Genomic DNA, 23,087 nt, shown 5'->3' with positions numbered 1-23,087 from the left:
GGAAGAGTAAATGTTGTACACTACTCATAATGTTGAGGCACCGGGAACGGAGGATTCTTTTGGGACGATTCTTCTGAATTTAGGGATGTACTGGAAGATGCGGCACCACTGTGAATGGGTTGAACACCGCGAGAGGCGGTGCCGGAACCCGCTGGTTGCAAGACATTGAGAGCAGCACGCCAAGTATCGGGCGAAAAAAGCCACGACAACTGGGGATTCGGGGACGCCGAAGGTGATTGTGCCTGAGACTGAGGACGTCCGCGCGTAGCCAAAGTCCACAGCGCTGACAACTTCTCCTGTACGAATGTCAGAATATTGCTCTGAATTCTGACAATTCCGGCATCCAAATCAGCCTGATTGCGTGAGAAAAAAGGCTCCAGGTAGGCGTTGTAGATGTACGTTGAGCCCTGTGATGAAAAGAAGACGGTAAAGACCGGCAGTGAGAGAAGAGAAATGACATATATACTTGAGTTTGCGGCAAAGAGAGGAAAAGCAAGAAAAGGGTCTTTAATTCCCAATAGAAGGGCAGCCTTAGGAGGCAGTCAGATGGGTATTTGAATTTGACTAATGGGATACTTGCCAGCTGACCAACCACTCTCCAAGATATTCAAAGGCGACGAATGCGCCCATCACGGTCCAGTACATAGACCATTTCTGGAGGTCAGACTCGGAGAATGGACGGCGTGCGAGTGCCTTGTAGGTGGCATAGCAGGGCAGAAGAAAGGCGAACCAGGCACTGAAAAAAGTGAGGAAATGGGGAGGAAAAAGGAAAACAAAGGTACCTGAGGAGACGCGAAAGGGCAGAGACAAACATGAGAGATAATAAGTTGGGAGGATAAAAGGCACGGGACGGCAATATAACCGTGATTGGACTTGTTTGTATTAATTGGTGATTAGTGCGAAAGCTGCGATCAATCATCTCAGGCTTGTCCCGTGGGCCGTGGTTCGTCTCTCCTTCCATCTTTTCCCCGCATCCCCCGACTTTCCTGCCTCCTTCATTCTCTCCCCGGGAACCCTGATGGACTCCTCTTCCACCAGTCCCGTAATTAAGAAGCAGGAAGATGACGACAAGACCGAAAAGCGCGACATCAAGCCCGTCCCAAAGACCTTGAACAGGGTTCCTCGTACGTCGTCCTCGTATATTCCTTCTCCAATCTCCAAAGGTCTCACCCTTTCTGTCTCTAGGTGCATGTGTAAGTCTAGCTGCGTTCTCATCATTCCATCGCTCTCAAAATAGCCCGTGATCAGAATGCATGTCGGAGGCAAAAGATGCGATGCGAGGGCGCAGACAACCCACCCTGCAGGCGGTGTAGGAATAATGGGCTTGAGTGTCTGTTCGAGAAACCTTCGCGGGAGGCGACTCTCACTGGGGAAGCTGGATTAGAGTGCGTATTCTTCTTCCTTATGCAGGTACAGGGCACGAATAAACCCCCTGCCCCACAGACGCATCCGTAGTCTGGAGTCACAGGTATCTGAGATTCGTCAGACGCAACATACTATTTCGAATACCTTGAGCGAACTTCTTAATCATGTTCGTGCCGGTAGTTTCTCTGCGCGATCACCTTCAGCCTATCCGTCATCGTCGTTCCAGCAGTCGCCTAGTCTAAATTCTCCTTCAGTTTCAACACCTACAGTAAGCCATCAGCACGCCTCTCCTCCAAGCGGAACGCAGCCTTTTACACCGTCTACTCGCGTGACGAACAGTGTGCTGCCTCAGCCTCGTCCGCAGAGGTCGTCATTGCCAAATTCTGGCTACCAAGGTTCCCCTGCAGGTTCTACTTTATTGCCTGTGGAGGATTTACACCCACCTCATGTATCACCTGCGTACCCCAACTTTCCACAGGCCGGACAAAATTATCATACTCAGCATCAACCATTGCCACAAAATCCAGTACTTCCGCCGTTTTCTAGTATTCAAGTTATGGGTCCTCCTGCCACTGAACAAGCCAACGTATCCTCCGTTAGGTATCAATCCACGGAACAAGGTTATCAAAGATCAACCACAAAATATCCACCAAAAAGACACGCGCCTCCTTCCTCGAATGTCACCAGTGCTGATTCTTCGGATTTGGATGATGATGACGGCGGCGAGCTTCCCGTTTCTGGACTTGTAGCTCCCTGGGAAGTGCTCCGAGGATTGGCAGATGTAGCTATTGAACGAGCAACCAAGGTATTTTCTTCGCAGACTTAACCGTAATTCATATCGAGCAATATTTCACTAGGACAATGGTGGTGGTAGTGAGCCACATAGTAGGGCAAGAACTCAATCCCCGGATCGCCAGACAAGACCATCGAAGAAGCGGAAAGTCGCTCATCAGTTGACACACGTAACCTATCCCGATGGTAAGCAATATTGTCGTTCACAATCTTTTCTTGTTGACATATGCGTATTTTTAGTTGTTACGAAAAATATTATCACAGAGGAAGATGCTCGGGAACTGTTCAAAATGTTTGGGACTTTTTTTTTTGGCGTACTCACCAAAGTAATTGACCTCAAAATTTAGATTTTATGACGGCTGTTCTACCTTCCTGTAGGTGTTCTGATCTTGAATTGGAGAGTTGGGTGGCTCAAACCTTTTTCCAGTCCCATATTCGATTCCAACACGGATAACTACGATTCGCTACATGAAAGATCTCCTTTTGCTGTAGATGCTATATGTATGGTTGCTGCTCGCGTTCGTGACGGAGGAAGTATGTGGTTTTCTCAAGATTCATTGTGATCAGACTTGAATACATATACCAGGACCTCCTAGTGAGATTCACCGACGATGCCTTGAAGAGGTTCAAGCAATCTCCCAGGCTACTCTTTTTGCACCTGTGATTCGAAGCGAGGCTGTTCAAGCTATGAGTGTGTCCGTCTTATCTAGATTTCATGGCCTAGTCTTATATCCATTTAGTCTTGGTATCAGGCTGGTCAGATAACGGGTGGTTGAGTGGTGGGCATGCGGTTAGAATGGCTATGGAACTGTGTAAGTACCTAACACACAATATCTGCAGTTTTTCTCTAATGCCCAACTCAGCTATGCACCAGGCCTGGCCTCAATTGCATAGGCGCATCAGTTCTAACAAGTTTGATATTGTCGCAGACCGTGATCTTGTCGTTGCCTCTAGAACTTGGTTCTGCCTGTATCTGTTCGAGCACCAGTCAGTTTAGTTTATTCGAAACGCAACCTCTAGTCATAATTCGCGTTTTCAGATTGTCATATGGTACAGGTCGCCCTGCAGTCCTCATGGACGACCAAAGTATCAGAAATTGCCGCTACCTCTTGAACCACCCCTTGTCTATTGAAGACGATATGAGGCTGGTTTCAACGGTAGAGCTCATTACTATTCGCGAGAGGGTTCACAATGCGCTTGCCCCGTTCGATGGGCCTGTACTTCCTCAACACTTTGAAGAATTACAGAGAGCGAATGTTGATTTTTCCCAGTGGTACAAGATATGGGATGAAGCTTTTTCACGGAAATATGAAGATGCTGGTGAGTTCTTTGCCATATACATCATTGACAACGCTCAATAGTTCGTAATGCAGCCTTTTATCGCCAAAGTTTGCAAATTCAACAACTTCATGCTGAGTTGTTTCACAATGCTACAGCTCTCAGAGATATAATAAGATTAGAAGATGTTCAAAACATGCCTCCGCTTCAGAGAACACTGGCGATACGGTCGTTACAGATTGGTCGACAAATATTGGAAATTACAGTCAAATCCCCAGCGTACAGAAAGGGCATGACATATGGTATTCGTCTACCTAACGTGTTATCATGATTACACATCTAACGTCACATAGCCGTCCACTATACACACGCTACGGCAACGTTTACAGCTTCATTCTTATTGCGCCTTTCCCGGTTTTTGTGAGCCTATGTCATTTTATGCTGATTTGCATATTTATTAACGAGATGCGTTTGTCCAGCCCTGACGAATGTGATGTTGCGGTGATTCGTAATTTAGTTGAACTCGTCGCGAGTTTGATGGCGGAGAGTCAGTGCTCCTAAAGCTCTAATTTAATAATTATGCTGAAATTCCCACCAGTTCCTGGGAAACGCTACGCTCTAACACTTCAATTGATGCTGAAGCGCTCGAAGAGAAGGAAGACAAACTCACGCTCACCCAAAGTATCGCGAGACATTCAGCAACCGTTAGTTATGGCTGTCGACCCTCCGCCGCAAGCGGCATTGCCTGCTCCTCAACAAGGAAATTCGGAACAATTTTCACCTCTTTATGAAATGTCATCGTCTTCGTATCCTATGCAAGACAGTCAGAACCATGTCATTCATGCAATGCCTCAGCAGCATTCCAATGCGCATCCCAGCTTCGTTGAAGCAGAACAAATCTGGCGTGGCCTTGAGCAAACTTCTGTGGAGCAGCTACCAGTCTGGATATCCGACCAAAGTCTTGGTGGACAGACATTTTCTCAACACGGTATGGATGCATTCATTATACCCACGGAATATCTCCCCACTGTACCGCAAATCTGGTAGTGTGTCATTTCCCTAACCTGCAAATATCCTATCACATTAGCAAAGACCCGGAATGCTTTCTATGAGTTGTCTTATGTACCAACCTGACCCATACCCAGAGTTGCGTTTTTTTCGCAATTGTTAAAAACCAATAGTTCAATGTACCTTAGCTTTCTTCATGTAAAATTCGTACCGTTTTATTCCGTCCTTCGTAAATATCGTCACTATTTTGATTATTTTCACGATCAGGATTGATCACATCGTCTCGGACACTGCTCTGTTTCAGCTAGAAGCTCGTTGGCTTTCAGACTTTCTCCTCCCACAAAATTCTAGCCTCCATTGCAATTCTCTTTGCTGTGCATCTTGTCACCATATCAGTTGTCGCACCTTTTAATAACCTTTTCAATGTCGGATCCCAACCAAACCTCCAGTACAGTACATCCGAATAAATCCAATATACACAGTCAGTGCACCTTATGACTTTTTATTTTTCTATTACGTTGAATATAACGAATAGGGAGCTCTTTGCGACCGGCTTTGAACCCCTTTCAGCCATATGGAGAGGCCTCTGGAGGCAATACTTCGAGACGTTTTTCTCTTTTGTCTGTCCTCCGAAGACCGCAAAGAAACCCATCTACAATCACAAAAAATATCGAAGGTCTGTACCTGGTGATGACCTTTCTGATTATGAAAACCTTGATTCTTTGACAGACATAGAGACAAGACGAAAGTTTATATTAAAATTAGGGAAAGCGTTGCTGACTTTCGGCGCGCCCTCCCACCGCATAGAATCTCAGCTACTTGCTGCATCAAATATCCTTGATGCTCGTGCAGGTAAAGTGCGATCAACTCGCTTCCTTTGAACGTTGGCTTATTTGTGTTGCAGAATTCATTCATCTTCCCAACATAATTATAGTTTCCGTTCGCAATGAAGACCCGCATTCAACTCGGACATATTTTATACGCTCCAGAGGGCGCATTGCCTTAACCTCTCTGCATAAAGTTCACGAAATATATAGGGATGTCTTACACGACCATATAGGAGCGGAAGCTGGGACTGACGCCCTCCGACAAGTGCTAAGATCACCGGCTATTTACTCCTTGAAATTGAGATGCTTTTTCGCCTTTTTGTGTGCGTCTATTATATGCGGACTGTCGTTTGGGGGCTCCCTTGCAGATATGTGGATCAGCGGCGCTTGTGCATCTTTCCTTCAATATCTTGGTTTGAACGCCGCAAATAAAAGCTCGATGTACGCCAATGTCTATGAGTAAGCTCTTTACTGCTTGTATCCAACTGTTTCATTCAATCATTCGTCTTCATTTTCATTTAGAATATCTGTGTCCATTGTAGTGGCTTTTATTGCTCGAGCCTTGAGCAATCTTCCCGGAGATATGTTTTGCTATAGTGCAATATCGTCTGCTGGCGTGGTCGTAATTCTTCCGGGTTTCACTGTTTGTGGGTCAATTTCGTTGACTCATCTGAGAACGGTTTCATTGATTGGCTCCCGTTGACTATGTAAAGTGATCAGTGCTTTGGAACTTATGTCGAAGAACATTTTCTGTGGGTCTGTAAGGATTGTGTATGCAATCATATACACGCTGTTTTTGGTAACGCGTTGTGTTTCGTTATTTTACATTCGCTTGATTACTTTGACTTGTTCATACAGGGTTTTGGGCTAACCATTGGATCTGATTTCTATTTGGTCATTGATCGACATGCGCGTCGCGAGTATTACAGAAGTGCCATCCCGGACAATCTGATCTACATTCATGGTCACTTTTCAGGCCTGAATGGCACCAAATCTCCCGTCTCAACAAACGGTGTTCTAGGTCTGGGACTTGCAACTACTGGAAACGCTCCCGATCATACCATCAAAGGTGTGGTGGTACGTACGAAATTTCCTCATATCTGATTGATTATTTCTTCTAGGGTGCATTCGTCTTCCAATGTGGCCGTTCTGGAGGCAGCCTTTACCCTGGTGGACGCTATTTTTTTTGGTTCCCATTTATTCTACTTGCTCCTCATTGTCGAACCTACAGTACTGGCGGAGTCTACAGCTGCCATTGATGGTCCTTTTTTCATGTTGCGCTTATGCAGCAAATCGAGCTGCGAGCTTGGTACTACCTGGAAGGACCGATATTGTCTCTGCAGCTGGCGCCTTCGTTATAGGAACTTTGGGTAATATTTATTCACGAGTAGTACGTGGAACCGCGTTTACTTCGATGGTAACGGGCGTATTGTTCCTAGTTCCTGTGAGTGAAGTAATTAGCCTACATTAACAACGTTTACTAGGCTTGACATATCAAATAGTCGGGCATCGCCCAAGGAGGCGGGGTTACCCAAACATATCACAGTTCTGCTGAACAATACTCTAGTGGTTTCTCCCTTGCTCTTCGCATGATCACTGTTGCTGCCGGGGTTACTATTGGGTTGTTTGTAAGTCAAGTCATAGGTGGGTTTGATTCATTGGTACAATCCCTTATATTGATATTGACACATTCTGCTTGGAACCGCAGTGTATCTTTTTGGCACTCGAAAAAATGCTGCTCACTTCGCGTTTTAAAGCTTTTTTGTCGACAATTACACATCAATTTTACAGCATGAAATACTCTGGTACATCGGGTGCGAGGACAGTAAAATGCGAACACAAAAATTCAGCCATGTCAGTTGTAAATATTAAGTGCTAGTAAAATAATCTGTAGCAATGGTCCTTCGTGGAAATAAAAGAGTGCGATAGTGTATAAATCTAGAGTCGAAGATAATGATATATTAAGGTCCCAGGAGTTGCGTAAGTTCTTCCAGACGGCGCTGCATGAGGTCGGCCTTGCTGAAATTTTGTCCCAAAGTCATATTCGCTAGCTCGGTTTTCTTCCTCTGCACTTCTAGAAGCTTAGCTTCGATGGAATTCTCGATAATAAACTTGATAGTTGTTACAGGTTTGGTCTGTCCAAGTCGGTGCTGTTATACAGCCTTAGTAACGGCTAAAGGGTATTATGTCTAAAAAACGTACAATCCTATCCACGGCTTGGTTTTCTACTGCAGGGTTCCTAAAAGCAATCAGTATATTGATTACAATCAAAACGAATGCAATAATAGTACCAATATGGATCCATGAGATAAACACGCTGGGCAGCTGTAAGGTTGAGACCAACACCACCAGCCTTCAAGCTAACGAGTAGTACTTCACAGCTAGGGTCATGCTTAAGAGCCTCCATCGACCGAGTTCGGTCGTCGCGTTTCATAGTACCATCCAGCCTATCATACTTGATCCCAGCAGTTTCCAAAGCATCCTCAACTCTAATGTGTAAGTCAGTCAGACGTCACGAGGCATTATTCCAAAGTTAGGCTTACTTGTCGAGCATGGTTGTCCATTGTGAGCTGTGTAATAATGAGATATCGAGTTGTATTGAGTGGACAAACAACGTACAAAACAACAGTTTTCACTATTCCACTATCCGATGGAGCAGTACCGTTTTCGTTTAACAGCTGGATGTCGGGGTCATAATTAGTCGAATAAGGATTCAATCTCGAAAATTGGACAAGATCGCTAAGGAGGGCTTTGATCTTTGTGGAAGGTCTGAAGTTTTCTAGAGAAACACCTTTCAGACGCTTTTCTCGTTTTTGCACCTTCTTCTTCTGAGCGTTATCAGAGGTGTCTGGTTTGATCTCATATGCATCTAGAGGAGACAATCCTGTTTGGCATACTGAACAAGATCTCTTGATTTCCAGTCCGACGTTGGGCCATCCGGGGCAGACCGAGTTTCGATAGCATTCAATGCAGAAAAGGTGTTGACACCGCGTCAACACAGGTCTCGGAGTGTTCGGGCTGTTTGCTCGTGTGGACCCCCGAGAGGCGGTCCCTTTCGCCTTACGAGTGCGCTTGGGCGTAGGAGTGCCTTCGTTCTCGGCACCATCACCTTGGCTCAATTCAGGGGATACACAGAGCTCCGACCCACACTCCACACATTGCGTAGTTGCGGACTCTCGCAGGATTGCAAACATTGCATTGGCTCTTAGTGCACTGAAACCCTCTTTGGCAATTGCGGCGATTATATCCTCGTAGGAAAGCGCAGATTCAGAGCTCCCGTTGCCCTGTCCTGGTTCTTTGCCCTGTACTAGCTCAAAATGATCGCAAATTTGTCGCAGTCGCAAAATCTTTTGCAGGATGCCTACGTAGTTCTTCATGACTTCATTCTTTGAGGACAAGTCATTGAACTCTGCCTTGGATTCGTCAAAGAATTTATCGTATATTTCCTGTTCTTGAGAGTCGAACTTGAGATAACGAAGTTCATCACGCCGGGGAGGTAGTGCTAGGATTTTTCTACCATTGGCAGCCTTTGTTTCTTTGGTACGGCGCAAGGTAATGCATTGCATGATAGTTTGCAAGCGAGCGACGCCGAGCGTCTGACCGAACTTCACAGGTGTGCCAATATACTCGGTCCAGGCATTCTTGTCGTCCAGTGGCTCAAGGCGTAGAAATTTAATGAGGGCAAAAACATCATCCAACTTATTTTGCACGGGCGTGCCTGTTAAACAAAGCCGTCGGTCAGCCATTAGGTCGCAGCAAGCCCGACTTGCAACTGTCGCCGTTTCCTTGATCGAGCTGAGATATCCATTAGATTAATCTAGAGTTAGAGTAGGCATCACATACTGCGCTTCATCAAGAACAACTCGGAACCAATGTATACTTTGTAACGCGCTCGGTATCTCTGCTGGATTGTTTGCCTGTGTCAATGCAGTCATCTTCTTGCGCTTGGTGCCTGTCTTCTTCGGTTTTGGTAAACGTATGACCTGGTTTCCTTGTTCATCGATGTCGACTCCTCCTTGCCCATCATCACTTGCTTCTTCTTCTTCGTCATCTTCGGCATTCATAAGGCTGCGATTTTGCTTGGAATATTCTGATGCCAGCGTGGCATAGGTAGTAACAACAGCATCAAAGTCGGCAAGGAAAGTAGGATCAGGCCGACGAGCATTGCCGTGATAGATGTAGACCCTCAACGATCTACCTTCTCGACTTCGTTTAGGTTTGTCATCTTCGACCAGGTCGTCCAGCTGCATCGCCCCTGGACCGGATGTACTCGCCTGAGATGATGAGGGAGTTGATGGTGGACAAGGCCCTCCATTTCCACCCACCACGTAAACTTCTCCCTTCCAGTGCTCGCGAAATTGATCTTCCCAGTTTGATACAGTTGATAATGGGCATACTATCAACGTTGCACGGCTCTTTGCCTTGATTCGGCATGACCTGGCGTAAGCGATCTCAAGTTTATCCTGTGCTCTATCTGCCTTTGCCTTGCCTTTAATCGAACTGCCCGTGGTAGCGTTGTCTACAGTTTCAGGCATATTCCAAACACTGCCAGCAAAATGAGACGCATCTGGTGCATCATTACGCACGGGACGAGGGACGACATCAAGTGGGGACGATGCGAAAGCTTCTGATGACGACAAAGTTGAAGCAATGAGAGATACACAACTGATGGTTTTACCAAGGCCCATCTGTGGAATTGAAAGTACAACCTGTTATAGTTAATCAGTCACCATAAAGCAGTGTACTCACATCATCAGCCAAGATGGCGCCCTTCGCTTCCTGAGGGCAGTCATTAACCTCCTTCTGAGTGACAAGATGGAACCAAGTCGTTTGACGAGTCACTGGATTATATCTTTTTTGCCACAAAGACGACGATCCATTTGGCCCGACAATTTCTCTTTCACGCTCTAGAAGGAATGTGAGAGCTTTCTTCTGATGAGGATAGAGTGTTGTTGCAACCTCTGAAGCTTGATGGGAAAGAAAGGTTACTAAACTGTTGAGATATTTTTTCCTAAAAAAAGAGGCGTACTCGGTTCAGTCTCTGCCAAACCGTCTCCATCTTTCAAAGTCTTGAAAAGTTCGTCTACTTGACTTCGTTGAACTTCCACGCTTTTCCCTGAGGAAGCTGGTGTGGTCCACCGACTGTGATCTCGATTAGGAAAGATGTTCGAGTTGGAATTTCGAAGACTGTCGTGATGAAGATGATGTGGGTTGAAATAATGATAGTTGGTTATCCTTTGCATGTCCTGAGGTGCCGCGGGGTGATCGAGGATTAAATTGGACTGGCGAAGATAGTTCCCTACGACGGGGATGTTTCCTTTGGGGGTATAAACAAGCATTTGAAGGGGAAGGATAGGCAGCTAAGGGCATGAAATCAGGTCTACGCTGATGAAACAACTAAAAAATGGAACACACATTGCCCGTTCCTTTCCGAATTTTGGCGTCAAGCCTAATCAATCCCTTACCCAACATCGGTCCTAGTAAGTCTGCAACCTTTTGTTCTACCACACCAAAGACTTCCCCCGAGACATTGTCACCATTGGGACCTCTTCCAGAAGGTGTCCGAATATGAATAGTCTCTTTGCCGGTTAATTTGTGAGGATTGTGCTCGTATTGCAACCTGACATAGGCCCATTCCGTGACTCCAGGGTTCTGGGGCGATAAATAAGTAACGGGGTACAAAACCAGAGCATTTACTGTGAGTTGCCCAATGCACACTGGCGTTTTCGGCGGTAACTCCGCAGGCAAGGGAGGCTGTGAATTTTGGCGTGATAAAACTGATGGCGGCGGCGAAGGAGAACCTGTGAGGTCGATTACCTGACGATCTGAAGCTCGAGATGTGGATGGCTGGGATGGAGGAGTGAATGGATTATTCATGGCAGGTGGATTAGGAATTTGTTGGAGCCTCGATGGAGGAAAAGGCGCTGGACCAGCGAAAAGGGGCCGATATGTGGATTGATTAGGCGCAGGCACATGGTTTGGAAATTGGCTATGGGGTGACTGTTGTACGTGAGGAACAGATAAAGAGTTGGATGCGCTTGAAAATTTATTTGGGGTTACAGATGATTTCTGGTAGTCCAGAAGGGGACCTGAAGGGGTGCTGTCCTGTCTTGAGATTTCTGTACGCGCGCGCTTAGCATATCTAGAAGAGTGGTCATTTGTGGAGTCGTCGTCGTCGTCGAGGGTAAGATCTATGTGATTTGGACGAGACGCGACTGGCCTCGGGGAGAGGGGAGAGGGTGCGGCCATGAACAAGAGTCGGAGTCGGAGTGAACATGAACAGATTTCAACGCCTTTGCTTTTTCAAATAGACTATGAATTAGTCAGCACATGACTAGACATGACTATGTGATTTAAGATGATAAATGTATTATATCTAACTAATTATGTCCAGCCCATTGAGTAATACGCCTTCCGGGCTGCATCTTCCTTGGCTAATTGCTTGCTCCCACCCGTACCTTCTCCTTTGAATATGCCATTGACTATGTGCTACTCAGCGATTTGTTAGCCACTACGTGTTGATGTACGCACCTATACATTTCACCACCCATTGCCCCGCGTGCGAGGGCCCTATGAACTCTGCCAGGTAGTCTACAGTTACCCGCCGTTGTGCAGCAGCTTGCTTGAACAACGGAAGGAACGGTAGATTAGGCTGCGCTGGCGCCATTGGATTGGGCGGCAAAGCAGCCGGCTTATTCGTAGGCGGGGCAGGCTTGGGTGGCAGTCCACTGGGCGCAGCATGTCGCATCCCTGATGGCAATGGCGGTGAAGGAGGAGGCTGCGATGCAAAGAAAATGGGAGGAGCCATAGCAGACGATAAAGCAAACGGGAGCTCGCTCTTTGCTCTCTTGGGTGCCGGTATTTCCGCTTGCGGTTTCGCATCGGCTTCAGACTCAAGTGCATGGGGGAGGACATGCAACTCTTGTTGAATTAAGCTAGCAACCCAATAATCCACGGCCTGCACCCCAGAAGACAAGAATAGGGCACCAACATATGCATAAAATAGAGATCTCGTCTCCTGGATATATAGATCATCAGCCAGTCGAGAACGACAGTCAGAATCACACGAACCTCGGGAAGCTGAAGCGAGGGAAAGACACTCGGGTGACACAGCAACCTAGTTCTTAGCTTATAAAACTTAACCCAGTCATCGATCATAGAGCTAGACAAAAGAATCTCGAGAGATTTCTGGGTCATAGAAATCAGTGAGAATCGATGCGACAGAGCAACGACGCACAGATATTTGTGACGCATTTAGAAATGGGCGCCTCCTGAACAGGCAGTGAGTCAACGCGACTTCAAAAACGGGTCTTCCCAGCGTGGACAGAACCTCGTTGTCGCCGCCCACAGCCGGAGGAACATTGGGACGGCGGAGAGACTTGTGTGTATAGACCTGGAGTATAAGATCGCCCTGAACTGGGGGTAATGGTGGCATACAAGCGGGATTGAACTTTCTCTGGAAGCGATCTGAGGAGCGGCACCGCTTGAGAGTGCTCGACGGCGACGTTATAGAAGAGACATGCTGGGCAGGGGGATTGGAGTCCATGGAGGGTCATGAAGCATGGTGCATGCAGTTGACGGGCTAAGGGAGCATATAATTCAAGCTCCGACATCAATTTCAGAATCAGCGAGGTCACGGGACTAGGACTTTAGCTGAGGTCGAAAATTCAATTCATTGACGCGCCACGATGGGTCGCAGAATAGCCTCTCAGGTTCACCAGCAGGTCTCCCGTCTGCTGCGTGCCAATTACATACAAAAGGAGCCCGTATGGTTCCAGGCTGTCCTTGACCATCCCCCGCTCACCCTACCGCCCAAGGCCCCTCCTCCTCGCACCCCATATGACCAGCGACCTACAAAGAAGCTGTCCAAATACACCACAAGGCCCCAGCCCATCTTCTACCTCGAAGACTATCTGCGCCGCCGCTTCTTCACAGACCACCCTTTTGAAACCTTCCGACCTGCAACCTTGATCGAGACCGACCGTATTCAGGACCCCAACTTCATCACCGGCGAGGCCTGGACTCGCCTTAGGCAGTGGGGTCGCAACCCAGCGCCGGAAGAGTAAGCATCTCTCGCTTTGTATTTTGTCCGTCTATGATACGAGCATCTGCAGTGCAATACGATTTGCCCTAAATCTATACCAATATCACAACGTAACTTTGAACGAGGCTTACTCTCGCGCCGTCGCCCAGTTCCGTACGTTGCGCTCAGAGCACCACGTTGCCTCCAGAATCGCTGTTTTAGAAGCTGAACAGCTCGGATCAACCTTTGGCCCCTCACATATCGAGGAATCCTTCGTCCGCCAGAAACAGTCTCTGGCGACTTGGGACCGCAAGGAGGAGCTTGACGAAGGCTCTCTTGCGGCTCAAAAACGATGGAAAGCGATAGTGAACAGGAACCATGGCGCAGGACAATGGTCAGAAGGAAAGGATTATGCCAGGTTATGGCAACAAGGCATTAAGCCAAACTATATGCCGGCCCTCGTACGAAGCGTGGCTCCGACAACCACAAAAATCGACAAGCATGATCCAATGGGGCTGAAAAATAGTATCTAAGGCACCTAAATGTTTCCATTGCATTCCATTTTCTCAATGCTCCGACGCTGTTAGTTGATGCAATGAAAAGAAGGTAACTATTATGCTATAGTGGGTACAGTACAAGATCATGATTTCACGCGAGATTGTGCAGCCTGTGCAGCGTTCATTCCCATCCAACTCTTTTCTACCAGACCGAGCAACTTTTGCATATCAGAACTCCAGTCGTTCATAACATCTTCTGCACTACGTTTGCTCCTGAAGTTGATGATACCTGCAGGACGGTCGACTTTAGCCCAGATAGTACCGGAATTTACGAGTCTTGTGAGGATCTCCTCTGTTTCTTTCACGGTTTGCAGACCCAGAAACTTCGTCAAACGAGTGAGATGGATCCGAGTGAAGTATTGGGCTGTAATACGGATATTCTGCAGATCTATAAATACAATTTCATAACTATTTTCAAGACTGGAACGTACGTGCTCAATCACACGAAGACGAAGGTCTTCCCATAATTTATCTTGCTTGAACTCGTCTGTTTTCCGCAGGAAGCCACCGTAGTTTTCAGATACTTTTGACCACGGCAAAATTTCTGGCGTCACAAACTCCTTAACAAGTCCACTAGACTATAGTCAGTGCACTGTGGTGTGGGTTACGACATCAAATACACACTAGTGAAGTTTCAAGTCATCGTTCGCCAGAGCGGGATCAAGATGTATTTGATGCAACATATTGGATTGTTCATTATCATGAGGCGCCAAAACAATATAATAGACGATGCGTTCCAATGTCTAAATGGGATTTGTAAACGAACGAGAAAGTTTCGCAGTAAAGGTTACTCACAGCTTTCCCCTTCACGGGATCTTCCTTGATAGAAGGTGTTTCCCAAACTTTGTGATAATATTTAGCGACATCTAGATACGCATTGTGATGGAGTGCATGTGTAATCATCAGATTGTAATATTTGATTTTCAACTCCTGTAGATAGAAAGCGGTTAATAGATCTGATACGGGAGTAAACTCCAAGACGTACTTGGTTCTCTTTCTGCTTCAGGAAGTCTTCATTGACCTTTCGACCGCCTACACGAACCTTGATCCATTCCGCTTCACCGCCCCCAAGGGAGTCTTTGCCATCTTTCTTCTCCACCGCCAAATCCTTTTGCTTCGCGAGAGCCGTAAGCAGTCGCATTTGTTCAATAATAAACTCGACCTTCTCCGTTCGCTCCATTGACGAATAGGTTTCTACCTGCAGCTCTGAAAGCAGATCCGACGCAGTTTGCAGTGAGTCTTTAGTTTTGAGACCTTCGTGGTGTTGCGAAAGTAGTCGAGTGACACGAGCTCGCGGTGTTTCAAGGAAGATCTACAGAAAAGTAAGGCTTGGACGGTGTTGTGGCATGGCAAAGGACTGACTTTGCCTTCGGTAACACTGCGTAAGGTTTCCAACAATTGAAGCCACTTCTCCAAACCGCCATTGGTCTTTATTTCTGGAAGCCATGAAATAGCGAGTTCGACCATAGAATGAATCACTGTCTTCAATTGACCGTGTTTCTTGCTGAGCATCGTAATTGTCGAATTTACAAGGTCATAGTCTTTGGCATCGTAGCAATGTTGTAACGCTGCGGTGGCTAATCGTGTGGTAGAAGTGGGATCGGCGGCCTAATAGAAACTTTTAGTTATTTATTTGAAGCACGAGAATGGGGGTTACATTTCGTGTCTGCTTCTCCAAGCTGAACAACCTGTCCAGTCCATCTTGAAGTTTGCCAGACTAACGATGAAGTAATTAAGGGATAATTAGCATCAGCAAATGACGGATGAATGTAATTTAAAACAGCACCTTGATTAAGGCGTCCGCCTGTGGGAGCAGCTCGTCCACTTCAGGCTTGAAATCTTTTTCTTGTTTCTTGTTATCAGACATGGTATACTTCCAAGCAGGTGAATTGTGAATTCGAGCATTCCAATCTCGCTGACGCGTCGCCGTGTTATTTGACAGTATTTGTCCCTCATCCCACCACGTGCTAGGGTTCGAAACTATTTTTGGATCTTCATTTACAAGAGCATGAGTATCGCTAGAAACTGCTTTAGACTTAGACACAGCAGTCACGGAGGGAGAATGAATTGCATGTATTTCATAACCATATTCATATGCATATATATCCATATTTTTGGGTATATGATTCTAACACCAGCAGGAATAAGTTATTATACCGATCACAAATAATCATCATTGACGGACTGGTTGGAGTGTTTTCAATGAAATGATGTCCGTAGCCTCGTCCGCAGAGTTTGCATCCACTTCCGATGAAGACGAAGAGGATTGGAGGGATACAGAAGGTTGCGGTTTTGAGTTGAATTTGTTGAAAAAGAATGGAATGAGTTGGAAAATGCGTGACGTCAACGAGAGGGGCCATAATACAAAACGGTAGGCAAAAGAAAGAAGATTGAATAAGGATGGAAGGTGTGAATTGAGATGTGGTAGTCGAGTAAGAGGTCGGTAAAAGCTTGAACCACCGGCAAATTCAACAGCATCGTTTGAGGTCAATGCTTCTATGGCTGAAACAGAAGTGGACGAATAAAGGGGTGCAGCGTCGACACTTGCATTCGCATAGGATGGCGTAGCATCAATTGACGCATCTGAGAGCTCCGTCTTTGCTTCCACTTGTTGATCATGGAGGGTGGGGGAAAATTGGGTGGATGCATCAGACATAGAAACTTTAGCAAGGACGCCGCGGCTTGTTGTAGCAACGGTGGCGTTAATGCTTTTCTCGACTGTTATGGGTTTCGGCGCAACCACTGGTTGGCGAAAGAATGATTTTTCTGTCACCCTCAAATTCTGAATATGGGGGAGCGTTTCCGAAACACTTTGCCATGCCTTAGCATGCTGCTCAATAAATCCGGCTCTGTTCTTTTCCTGGAACCACTTCAGAAGCTCCAGATTGGGCATGAGGTGACTGAGCAAAATAGCAATTTGCAGAGGATCGTTTGCCCACGAGTGCCCAACATGTAGACGAAGAAGCGATTTGGAAGACATTTCTCGAGCCTGTAGAACACCTGCGCTGCCTGCACTTGCGTTGACTACCACGGACAACGTGTGCAAGCGTTTGCAGTGTTTCATTAGAGGTGCGAGAGATTCCAGGGTCAACTTGGGACTGTGCGGCAGAGGGAATCGCGATAGTGGACATAATTTCAATGACTCTAGGTTCGGGCAGGCTTTCGCAAGGCAATCAATGTCTGCAGGGGTAAAAACGACTGACTCGGGTAGGTCGATATCAAGTCGAGAAAGCTTCGAGAGTCCATTGAATCGTTCCAAGGACAGCCTATTAGAAGGTGGCTCAGCCCTAGAAGTGGCACGAACTAAATCGGCAAATTTGGCGGATGGGGTTGGGGAGATTCGAAGAGAATTGAGAGAATCGGCAAATTTATCGCAAATCAATTCGGAAAGGTCTTGCCAATCCGCATTATCTGGAGGATCCTCAATAACGAGGTCGAGATGTGTAATGTCGCTGTCAAGGTGCTTCAAAAAGACGGCGATGTTGGCCACCTCACCAGTGAGTTGGATCCTCCTAAGTTTTGTAAAGGAACCCTTTGAGGAGAAATCGCCTGTGAGTCGGAGAGCAGATTTGCGAATTTCCGTAAAATCGAGTTCTTCGCCAGAGAAGACGCCGCTATCCCTGGAACCAATAGATGTCGGAGTAGAGTCTCCAGATCGCGGACTTAACTCGTCAAAAAACCCTTCTACGGCTATAGCAGAACGTCCAGTAAGGTCCAACTGGAGATGCTTCAACTTGGGCAAAGCGGCAATCCAGCGACCTACTCCAGGAGACAAGGCCCCTGGCGCGACAAGAACGACCTTCTCAAGGTCATCTTGCCGAAGGAGAAGTTCGGTAAAGGCGTCAGGCAAATTGGTAGGGGATATAAATGAGAATCCTTTCAGCTTGGTTCTACTTGACATGTCAGCCAAAAAATCGTTGATTTTCGTGAATTTGTTGGAGATCTCGAGATTAAGGATTTGAAGTTGAGGATGAATGAAAATTCCACAACGTTCCAAGGCTGCTGGCGTCTCAACTTTCCACGAAAGTTCCTGAAGACGGGGAAGTATGTAATTGAAATTCTGGGGACGGTTTTCCTCGAATATGGTAAAGATAGATGGAGCAACAACATTGGACGCTTCATCGTAGGCGATTCGCTGGATTCGTTCACTGTATTTGATAATGTTTTGCCAATCTTCATCTCGGGGCAACTTCGCCTAGAACCACCAAACCATTAGATATCGGTAACGGAATTTCAGAACGGATAAACCAACCAGTCCCAAACCAGGTTTTTTGGTTTTCTTCAGCAAATGTCCTGGGAATAGTCCGATAATTGGAACGATTGAATCCAATTCCTTCCAGAGAACATCCAAAGCAGGACCTGAAAATGATTTGCATGTGCGCGCCAGGCGTGATAGAGAGCGTTTGCCATTCGGAGAGTCCAGAATGACTTCGAAGAGCTTCTTCATAGCTTCAGGATCACGGAGAATAAGGGGAGACATGGTTTGTTCGTAGACCGTGTATGGATAGTAAGATGAGAAGTTTTTCCCCGTCGATTTGATCGACTTGATGCTCTCTTTCGAGGAAGTGCGGAAGATGCTTAGACCGTCGCGGATGCTAGAACGGCGTCGTTTGTTGTTTAATACGTTGTCGAGTGAAGAACTTTGGGACATGGCTAGTTTTTTCTAAGCCTCGATACTTAACCAGACTAGTGCACGGAAAACACGATGTTTCTTGTCATTCGCAGGCCATTTTTGACACACTGGGGCGCAGTTTTCATCTTAGATACGATCGGTGTCACATACACGGACTGGATGTGATTGTACATGCGCCGGAAAATGCATATTGGACATGCAGCACAAGCAAGGCTGCGGGTGAGTATCAATCTGATACCATACCACAGTGCTGAGGTCGCATTGATCAAGTTCTGCTTCAAAATGGACAAACGCTTATGCCGAGGCGAAGGCATGAAAACGAGGACTGACGAAGACGCAAGGGATTGGAAGTTTACTGTAAAGATTACCACAGACTTCTTAACGTAAGGCAGAATGACAATCAAATCTAATTGAATTGAACTTCAATTTTCATACATCAAGAGAGAGAGACCTATATTATTTACATACTTGCTTATAACTCCCCGACTGCCCATGGGACAGGCTCTCCTTCCCAATCGTCCTCTCCTTCATTATCTGCATAGTTCTCATCCACGTGTTCTCCGACATCCCATATCTCTCCACCTTTCTGCGGATCATAGTGATTTGTACGTCGACCATACAGTAGCCCTTTCACTAATCGGTCTTCTTCTGAAACTTGAGTTTTGGACCCCGCTGACTGTAGAGCTAACACACGCCGGAGCTCGTCTGGTAGATCAATTTCTATATTCCCGTCTTGCTGCGGTGCATTATCCTCATTATCCTGATATTGGGCACGAGGCGCTGCGAAACGTGGTAATTCTAAAATAGGATCAGAGTCATAGTCGACAACGCCTTTTTCTTGTCGCGTTAATGCATGTTGACGACGCGTTTTATTGTGTCCAATGATACGCAGCTTGGTCGTAGTATCGTAATCTGGGTCGTCACTATCATCGCCAACTCCCATTTGTGTTTCAATTTTAGCCTTTTTGCGACTTGTAGCACCTTTAACATTTATTTTTGTCTTTCCTGATTTGTGCATTGCAGCGATAGGAGGTGGCGATGGCGGTATTAAAGGCGACTTTTCTCTTGGCAAAGCAACATCTGGATCCTTTTCTTCTTCTGAGAAGGCGCGTTTTACGGATGATCGATTATCTAAAGGTTCGGATTTGAGGCTCGTACCATTACCTCCAATGAGATGTGAAGACGATATTTTCGAATATATGCTGTTGGCGTTGTAGGCTGCTGGATCACTTGGACGTTCATTTGACGGAAATGTGTGCCTTGAAATTTTTGAGCCGGAATTGTTAGGCACAGCTTCACCAATATCTTTGACTCCAAAAAGATTGACAGGCAGGGTGCCGGGCTGGAATAACTGTTGGTATGATTTACCGGGTATGGTTGCCTTCACCGGGGAATTGTCCACTACAAATGGATCTATATCCTCAATACCACTTGTGTCATCGTCATTGGTAGGAGTATTTAATCGCAGGCGAGGGAAGGGAAGGGTAGTCTGTGATGAGACACGCATTCTCTTGCCTTTATTTGGGGAAGGCGAAACAGGTTCTCCTCGTAAGCGCTTGCGCGCTCTAGAAACCGCTGTGGAGGATAAATTTGGTCCTTTTGGGTCCGAATTCAGAGTGGGTACAGCTAGTGGTCGATACGGTAGTGGAGAAGGAGATAGTCCAGGTGACGCCTTACGCACAACACACTTCGTCGAATCCGATTGAAAGAAAGGGTTTGAGGCATCTTCGACCTCATTAGCAGAATCTCTTTCTTTCTGTTTACCTTTGGTCATTTTCTGCGGGGAAAAAGGATTAAAAGAAACAAGAGGGGTAGGAGGTTGAATGGGTCGTGATTTGGAGAGCAAAAGACTTGTCAAGTCTTTTGGACGCGCTTTCCTCGGTGGTGTTGACGGTATCGCAGCAGTGTTAGCATCCTGGGCTCTATTTGAAGAGGCCGCTGCTTTGGAAAGCTTCTTGTATTGTTTGTACTGGTTGGCTAAATGATTCCTTCGTCAGAGAACGGCAAAAGGATGTATTACTGAAACGAACCGATGGTAGGGTTCTTCTTGATATCATCTACCGTTGGGGGGCGTCCGTTGGCATCTTTGAAAGAGCGTTCCCAAGCTTTGATATGCGCACGGACAGTGGCTACCTCTGCCATAGGGAAGTGTGATGGGATTGAGGTGTTGATTATTTAAATCGGAGTACTTGGCACGCGGTCGCAGAAAACGCGTACACACATCAAAACATCACGCGATTGTTCAACTACCGCTTCAAGTTATATAGCTCTCACCATCCTCCCACATTTATCTGAATCAGAATGGATTCCCAACGCCCTCGTCCAAGCATTCTATCTCTATTCGACCCTCTCACTGGATCTCCCAGCTCTATGCCTGACAAGGAAAACAACCCTGGCGATTCATCCTTCTTCCATCCTAGCGGATTTAAGAATGCACGCACTCCAGTTCAGCCTACCTTCAGGCGACGCCTTATTGATGTCGGCGATATTACTATTGATGACCCTGATATTCAAGAACTTCTTACTGAAGAAGATGATTTTGAACGCGAACTTAACTGCAGCCTTGCAGAAGGAGATGATGATAATGACACGCTGACGTTCCGGGACATGGTCAAAGCAGCAACACCCAAGTGGATTGGGACCAGTTGTCATTACACTTCGCTGACAACTCCTAAATCCACATCATCTCCCCGAACACCACTAGCACAACTACCATTCAAAGATGAGGTAACACCCGTGGCGCGTAAGAAACCATTCAGACGCCCAATCCATTCCGTGGCATCAAAGTTGGCCCACATCGATATCGCCGAAACGTCCATTGAAGATGTTCTTCCAACTACACCCGCCAAAATTTCCTTTGAAATTTCTTGTTCGGGGTCAAAGCCTACATCTCCAAATGGGTTATCACCACTTGAAGCAGGACATGGCGTCGAGACTTTAAACTATTCAACAGATGCTCTAGGTTCCTCGGTCTCCACTCTGAACTTACCTGCTTCAACTGGGCCGTTTATTTGCGATATTTCAATTCCTCAGAAAACACCCGAAACGTTGGCTGTTTCAACGGACACTCTTGGTTCTTCGGTCTCCACTTTGAATTTGCCGCCACCGTTAGGTGCATCGATTACAGACATTTCTATTCCTATCTCCGTTTCACCCGCCTCACCGAGAGCATTTACGTATCCATCGGCATCCTCGCCAGAGGGTTCAAAAGCTAGACTTCGACCGGGCTTAGTTTCCAGTGACACTTCAAACCGTCTTTCTATCGATCTACAATCATCGTTTCAGCTCCATCTGGCATCGACGGATACTACGTTCGATTTATTAAATGAAAAAATATCCTTTCTCAACTTCAAAGAAGGCCATTCGTTTCTAAGTAACATGGACCTTGATGGCAGTTTTGGCGACGACGATTTCACCCCAGCCAAAGGCAATGATCTAAAGGTTCATGAATTTGAAAAAGTGGTAGTATGTAAAAATCTTGAAAGTAACCCACAATCCATAAAAGGGTCTTTAACAATCGGGGAAGACTCGCCCCGTCCAGAAGGTAAAAAGCTTGACGTTCGTTGCTATGACCGTTGTGATTTTAAACCTTTTTTATTGTAGTTGGCTTAGACAACACCGATACCTTCCAGGTTTTAAAATCGGAAACATTGGCTTCCGAGCGCGTATCTATCAAATTTTCGACGCCAGGGTTGTCAAGTACACACCAAAAACTTCTTCGCAAATCTGATACATATTCAAAAGATTTAAAAGAAAGGGTTTCGGAAGGTTCTCCCTCATTATCGGCACCCAATGACATGAAAAAGTCGTCCCACCATCAGCCGAGAGACATAACCTTGTTAGCAACACCTAGTTCTTCATCAACTTTACAACAACCTCCGCGGGCAGTGCCTGCCCTCAAGATCGTGAAAAGGTCAAAATTGCTTGTCAGTTCTCAAATCAATACCACATCCTCTACCACACAAATTAGACGGACCTCAATCGTCGCCGATCCTCCTCCGCTCGCATCGAAAAATCCCTCAAAATCTCCTTCAACTAAATTGATGGTTTCAAGAAATGATTCTGCGCAGAATGACGGTCTTCTGTCCATCAGGGGCCTTAAGAGAATCAGTTCCAGCCAACCAACAAAAAGCGTACCATCTACTTCCGACGGTCCTAGGAGGATCCCGATTTCTGGGGGATCGAAGCTTACTTCTGGGAGAACAGCTGTATCCATTGACCCCCAAAACTCTTCGAACAACGGGCCACGACGAATACTAGTTCCTGTTGCCGCTGTCTCTTCGACTGCGAAACCTCTTCCGATACTTGCCTCTAAATCAGCGGTGCAGTCATATAGTGGTCTTAAACAACCTAATAAATATGGTACTGTTGGATCCACGTCTTCGATTCCAAAACCAGCCCCTCGTACCGCAAGCTCGCATTTACCGGGGCGCACTACCAACAAGACGCGGTCAGGGTTGACAATGCCAAAATCGACCAAGAATGTCTAGATGTGTTGAATAAACGTCCGTAAGGTAGGTAGGTATGTACATGGGGTGTAAGTGTAGTAGTGCAATGGATTTATATACAGTGCAACGATTAAACATTAGCAAAATACTGTGAGT

At 46.4% G+C, this 23,087-nt stretch overlaps 9 protein-coding genes across 9 annotated transcripts; 4 read left to right on the top strand and 5 right to left on the bottom strand.

Annotated features, from left to right (window-relative positions):
* Positions 1–20: 20 nt before the first annotated feature.
* JR316_0000650 (Putative HVA22-like protein g) lies at positions 21–814 on the bottom strand (the record flags this gene model as incomplete). The annotated part of the gene is made up of 3 exons (XM_047886464.1): positions 21–530; positions 589–736; positions 783–814. 3 exons carry the CDS (start codon positions 812–814, stop codon positions 21–23), a joined length of 690 nt encoding a protein of 229 aa, XP_047754210.1.
* A 204-nt stretch (positions 815–1,018) lies between these two features.
* JR316_0000649 (Transcriptional activator of proteases prtT) lies at positions 1,019–4,482 on the top strand (the record flags this gene model as incomplete). Its single annotated transcript, XM_047886463.1, has 14 exons — positions 1,019–1,124; positions 1,238–1,385; positions 1,444–2,170; positions 2,223–2,343; positions 2,398–2,449; positions 2,585–2,691; positions 2,744–2,848; positions 2,898–2,969; positions 3,021–3,144; positions 3,197–3,477; positions 3,531–3,737; positions 3,789–3,855; positions 3,915–3,982; positions 4,034–4,482. The coding sequence occupies 14 exons, from the start codon at positions 1,019–1,021 to the stop codon at positions 4,480–4,482; spliced, it is 2,634 nt and encodes an 877-aa protein (XP_047754209.1).
* A 455-nt stretch (positions 4,483–4,937) lies between these two features.
* JR316_0000648 (Pheromone-regulated membrane protein 10) lies at positions 4,938–7,025 on the top strand (the record flags this gene model as incomplete). Its single annotated transcript, XM_047886462.1, has 8 exons — positions 4,938–5,295; positions 5,348–5,729; positions 5,793–5,917; positions 5,984–6,069; positions 6,129–6,339; positions 6,392–6,714; positions 6,773–6,914; positions 6,979–7,025. The coding sequence occupies 8 exons, from the start codon at positions 4,938–4,940 to the stop codon at positions 7,023–7,025; spliced, it is 1,674 nt and encodes a 557-aa protein (XP_047754208.1).
* Positions 7,026–7,231: 206 nt separating this feature from the next.
* JR316_0000647 (Helicase-like transcription factor CHR28) lies at positions 7,232–11,519 on the bottom strand (the record flags this gene model as incomplete). Its single annotated transcript, XM_047886461.1, has 9 exons — positions 7,232–7,420; positions 7,473–7,509; positions 7,562–7,759; positions 7,814–7,840; positions 7,890–9,065; positions 9,114–9,958; positions 10,020–10,237; positions 10,300–10,630; positions 10,686–11,519. 9 exons carry the CDS (start codon positions 11,517–11,519, stop codon positions 7,232–7,234), a joined length of 3,855 nt encoding a protein of 1,284 aa, XP_047754207.1.
* Positions 11,520–11,654: 135 nt separating this feature from the next.
* JR316_0000646 (uncharacterized protein) lies at positions 11,655–12,816 on the bottom strand (the record flags this gene model as incomplete). The annotated part of the gene is made up of 4 exons (XM_047886460.1): positions 11,655–11,752; positions 11,802–12,288; positions 12,342–12,458; positions 12,508–12,816. 4 exons carry the CDS (start codon positions 12,814–12,816, stop codon positions 11,655–11,657), a joined length of 1,011 nt encoding a protein of 336 aa, XP_047754206.1.
* Positions 12,817–12,958: 142 nt separating this feature from the next.
* JR316_0000645 (37S ribosomal protein S25, mitochondrial) lies at positions 12,959–13,826 on the top strand (the record flags this gene model as incomplete). The annotated part of the gene is made up of 2 exons (XM_047886459.1): positions 12,959–13,332; positions 13,385–13,826. The coding sequence occupies 2 exons, from the start codon at positions 12,959–12,961 to the stop codon at positions 13,824–13,826; spliced, it is 816 nt and encodes a 271-aa protein (XP_047754205.1).
* A 107-nt stretch (positions 13,827–13,933) lies between these two features.
* Positions 13,934–18,501, bottom strand: JR316_0000644 (26S proteasome non-ATPase regulatory subunit 12; the record flags this gene model as incomplete). Its single annotated transcript, XM_047886458.1, has 10 exons — positions 13,934–14,230; positions 14,282–14,423; positions 14,475–14,593; positions 14,646–14,780; positions 14,836–15,162; positions 15,213–15,458; positions 15,508–15,567; positions 15,637–15,978; positions 16,036–18,045; positions 18,103–18,501. The coding sequence occupies 10 exons, from the start codon at positions 18,499–18,501 to the stop codon at positions 13,934–13,936; spliced, it is 4,077 nt and encodes a 1,358-aa protein (XP_047754204.1).
* Positions 18,502–18,955: 454 nt separating this feature from the next.
* JR316_0000643 (DNA replication regulator SLD2) lies at positions 18,956–20,625 on the bottom strand (the record flags this gene model as incomplete). The annotated part of the gene is made up of 2 exons (XM_047886457.1): positions 18,956–20,460; positions 20,514–20,625. 2 exons carry the CDS (start codon positions 20,623–20,625, stop codon positions 18,956–18,958), a joined length of 1,617 nt encoding a protein of 538 aa, XP_047754203.1.
* A 159-nt stretch (positions 20,626–20,784) lies between these two features.
* JR316_0000642 (uncharacterized protein) lies at positions 20,785–22,973 on the top strand (the record flags this gene model as incomplete). Its single annotated transcript, XM_047886456.1, has 2 exons — positions 20,785–22,027; positions 22,087–22,973. 2 exons carry the CDS (start codon positions 20,785–20,787, stop codon positions 22,971–22,973), a joined length of 2,130 nt encoding a protein of 709 aa, XP_047754202.1.
* Between the last annotated feature and the right edge of the window lie 114 nt (positions 22,974–23,087).

Source organism: Psilocybe cubensis, chromosome 1 (assembly GCF_017499595.1).
Source record: "Psilocybe cubensis strain MGC-MH-2018 chromosome 1, whole genome shotgun sequence".
Lineage (NCBI taxonomy): Eukaryota > Fungi > Basidiomycota > Agaricomycetes > Agaricales > Agrocybaceae > Psilocybe > Psilocybe cubensis.
Note: the sequence above shows the minus strand (reverse complement) of the source record. Positions and strands in the feature narration are given on the sequence as shown.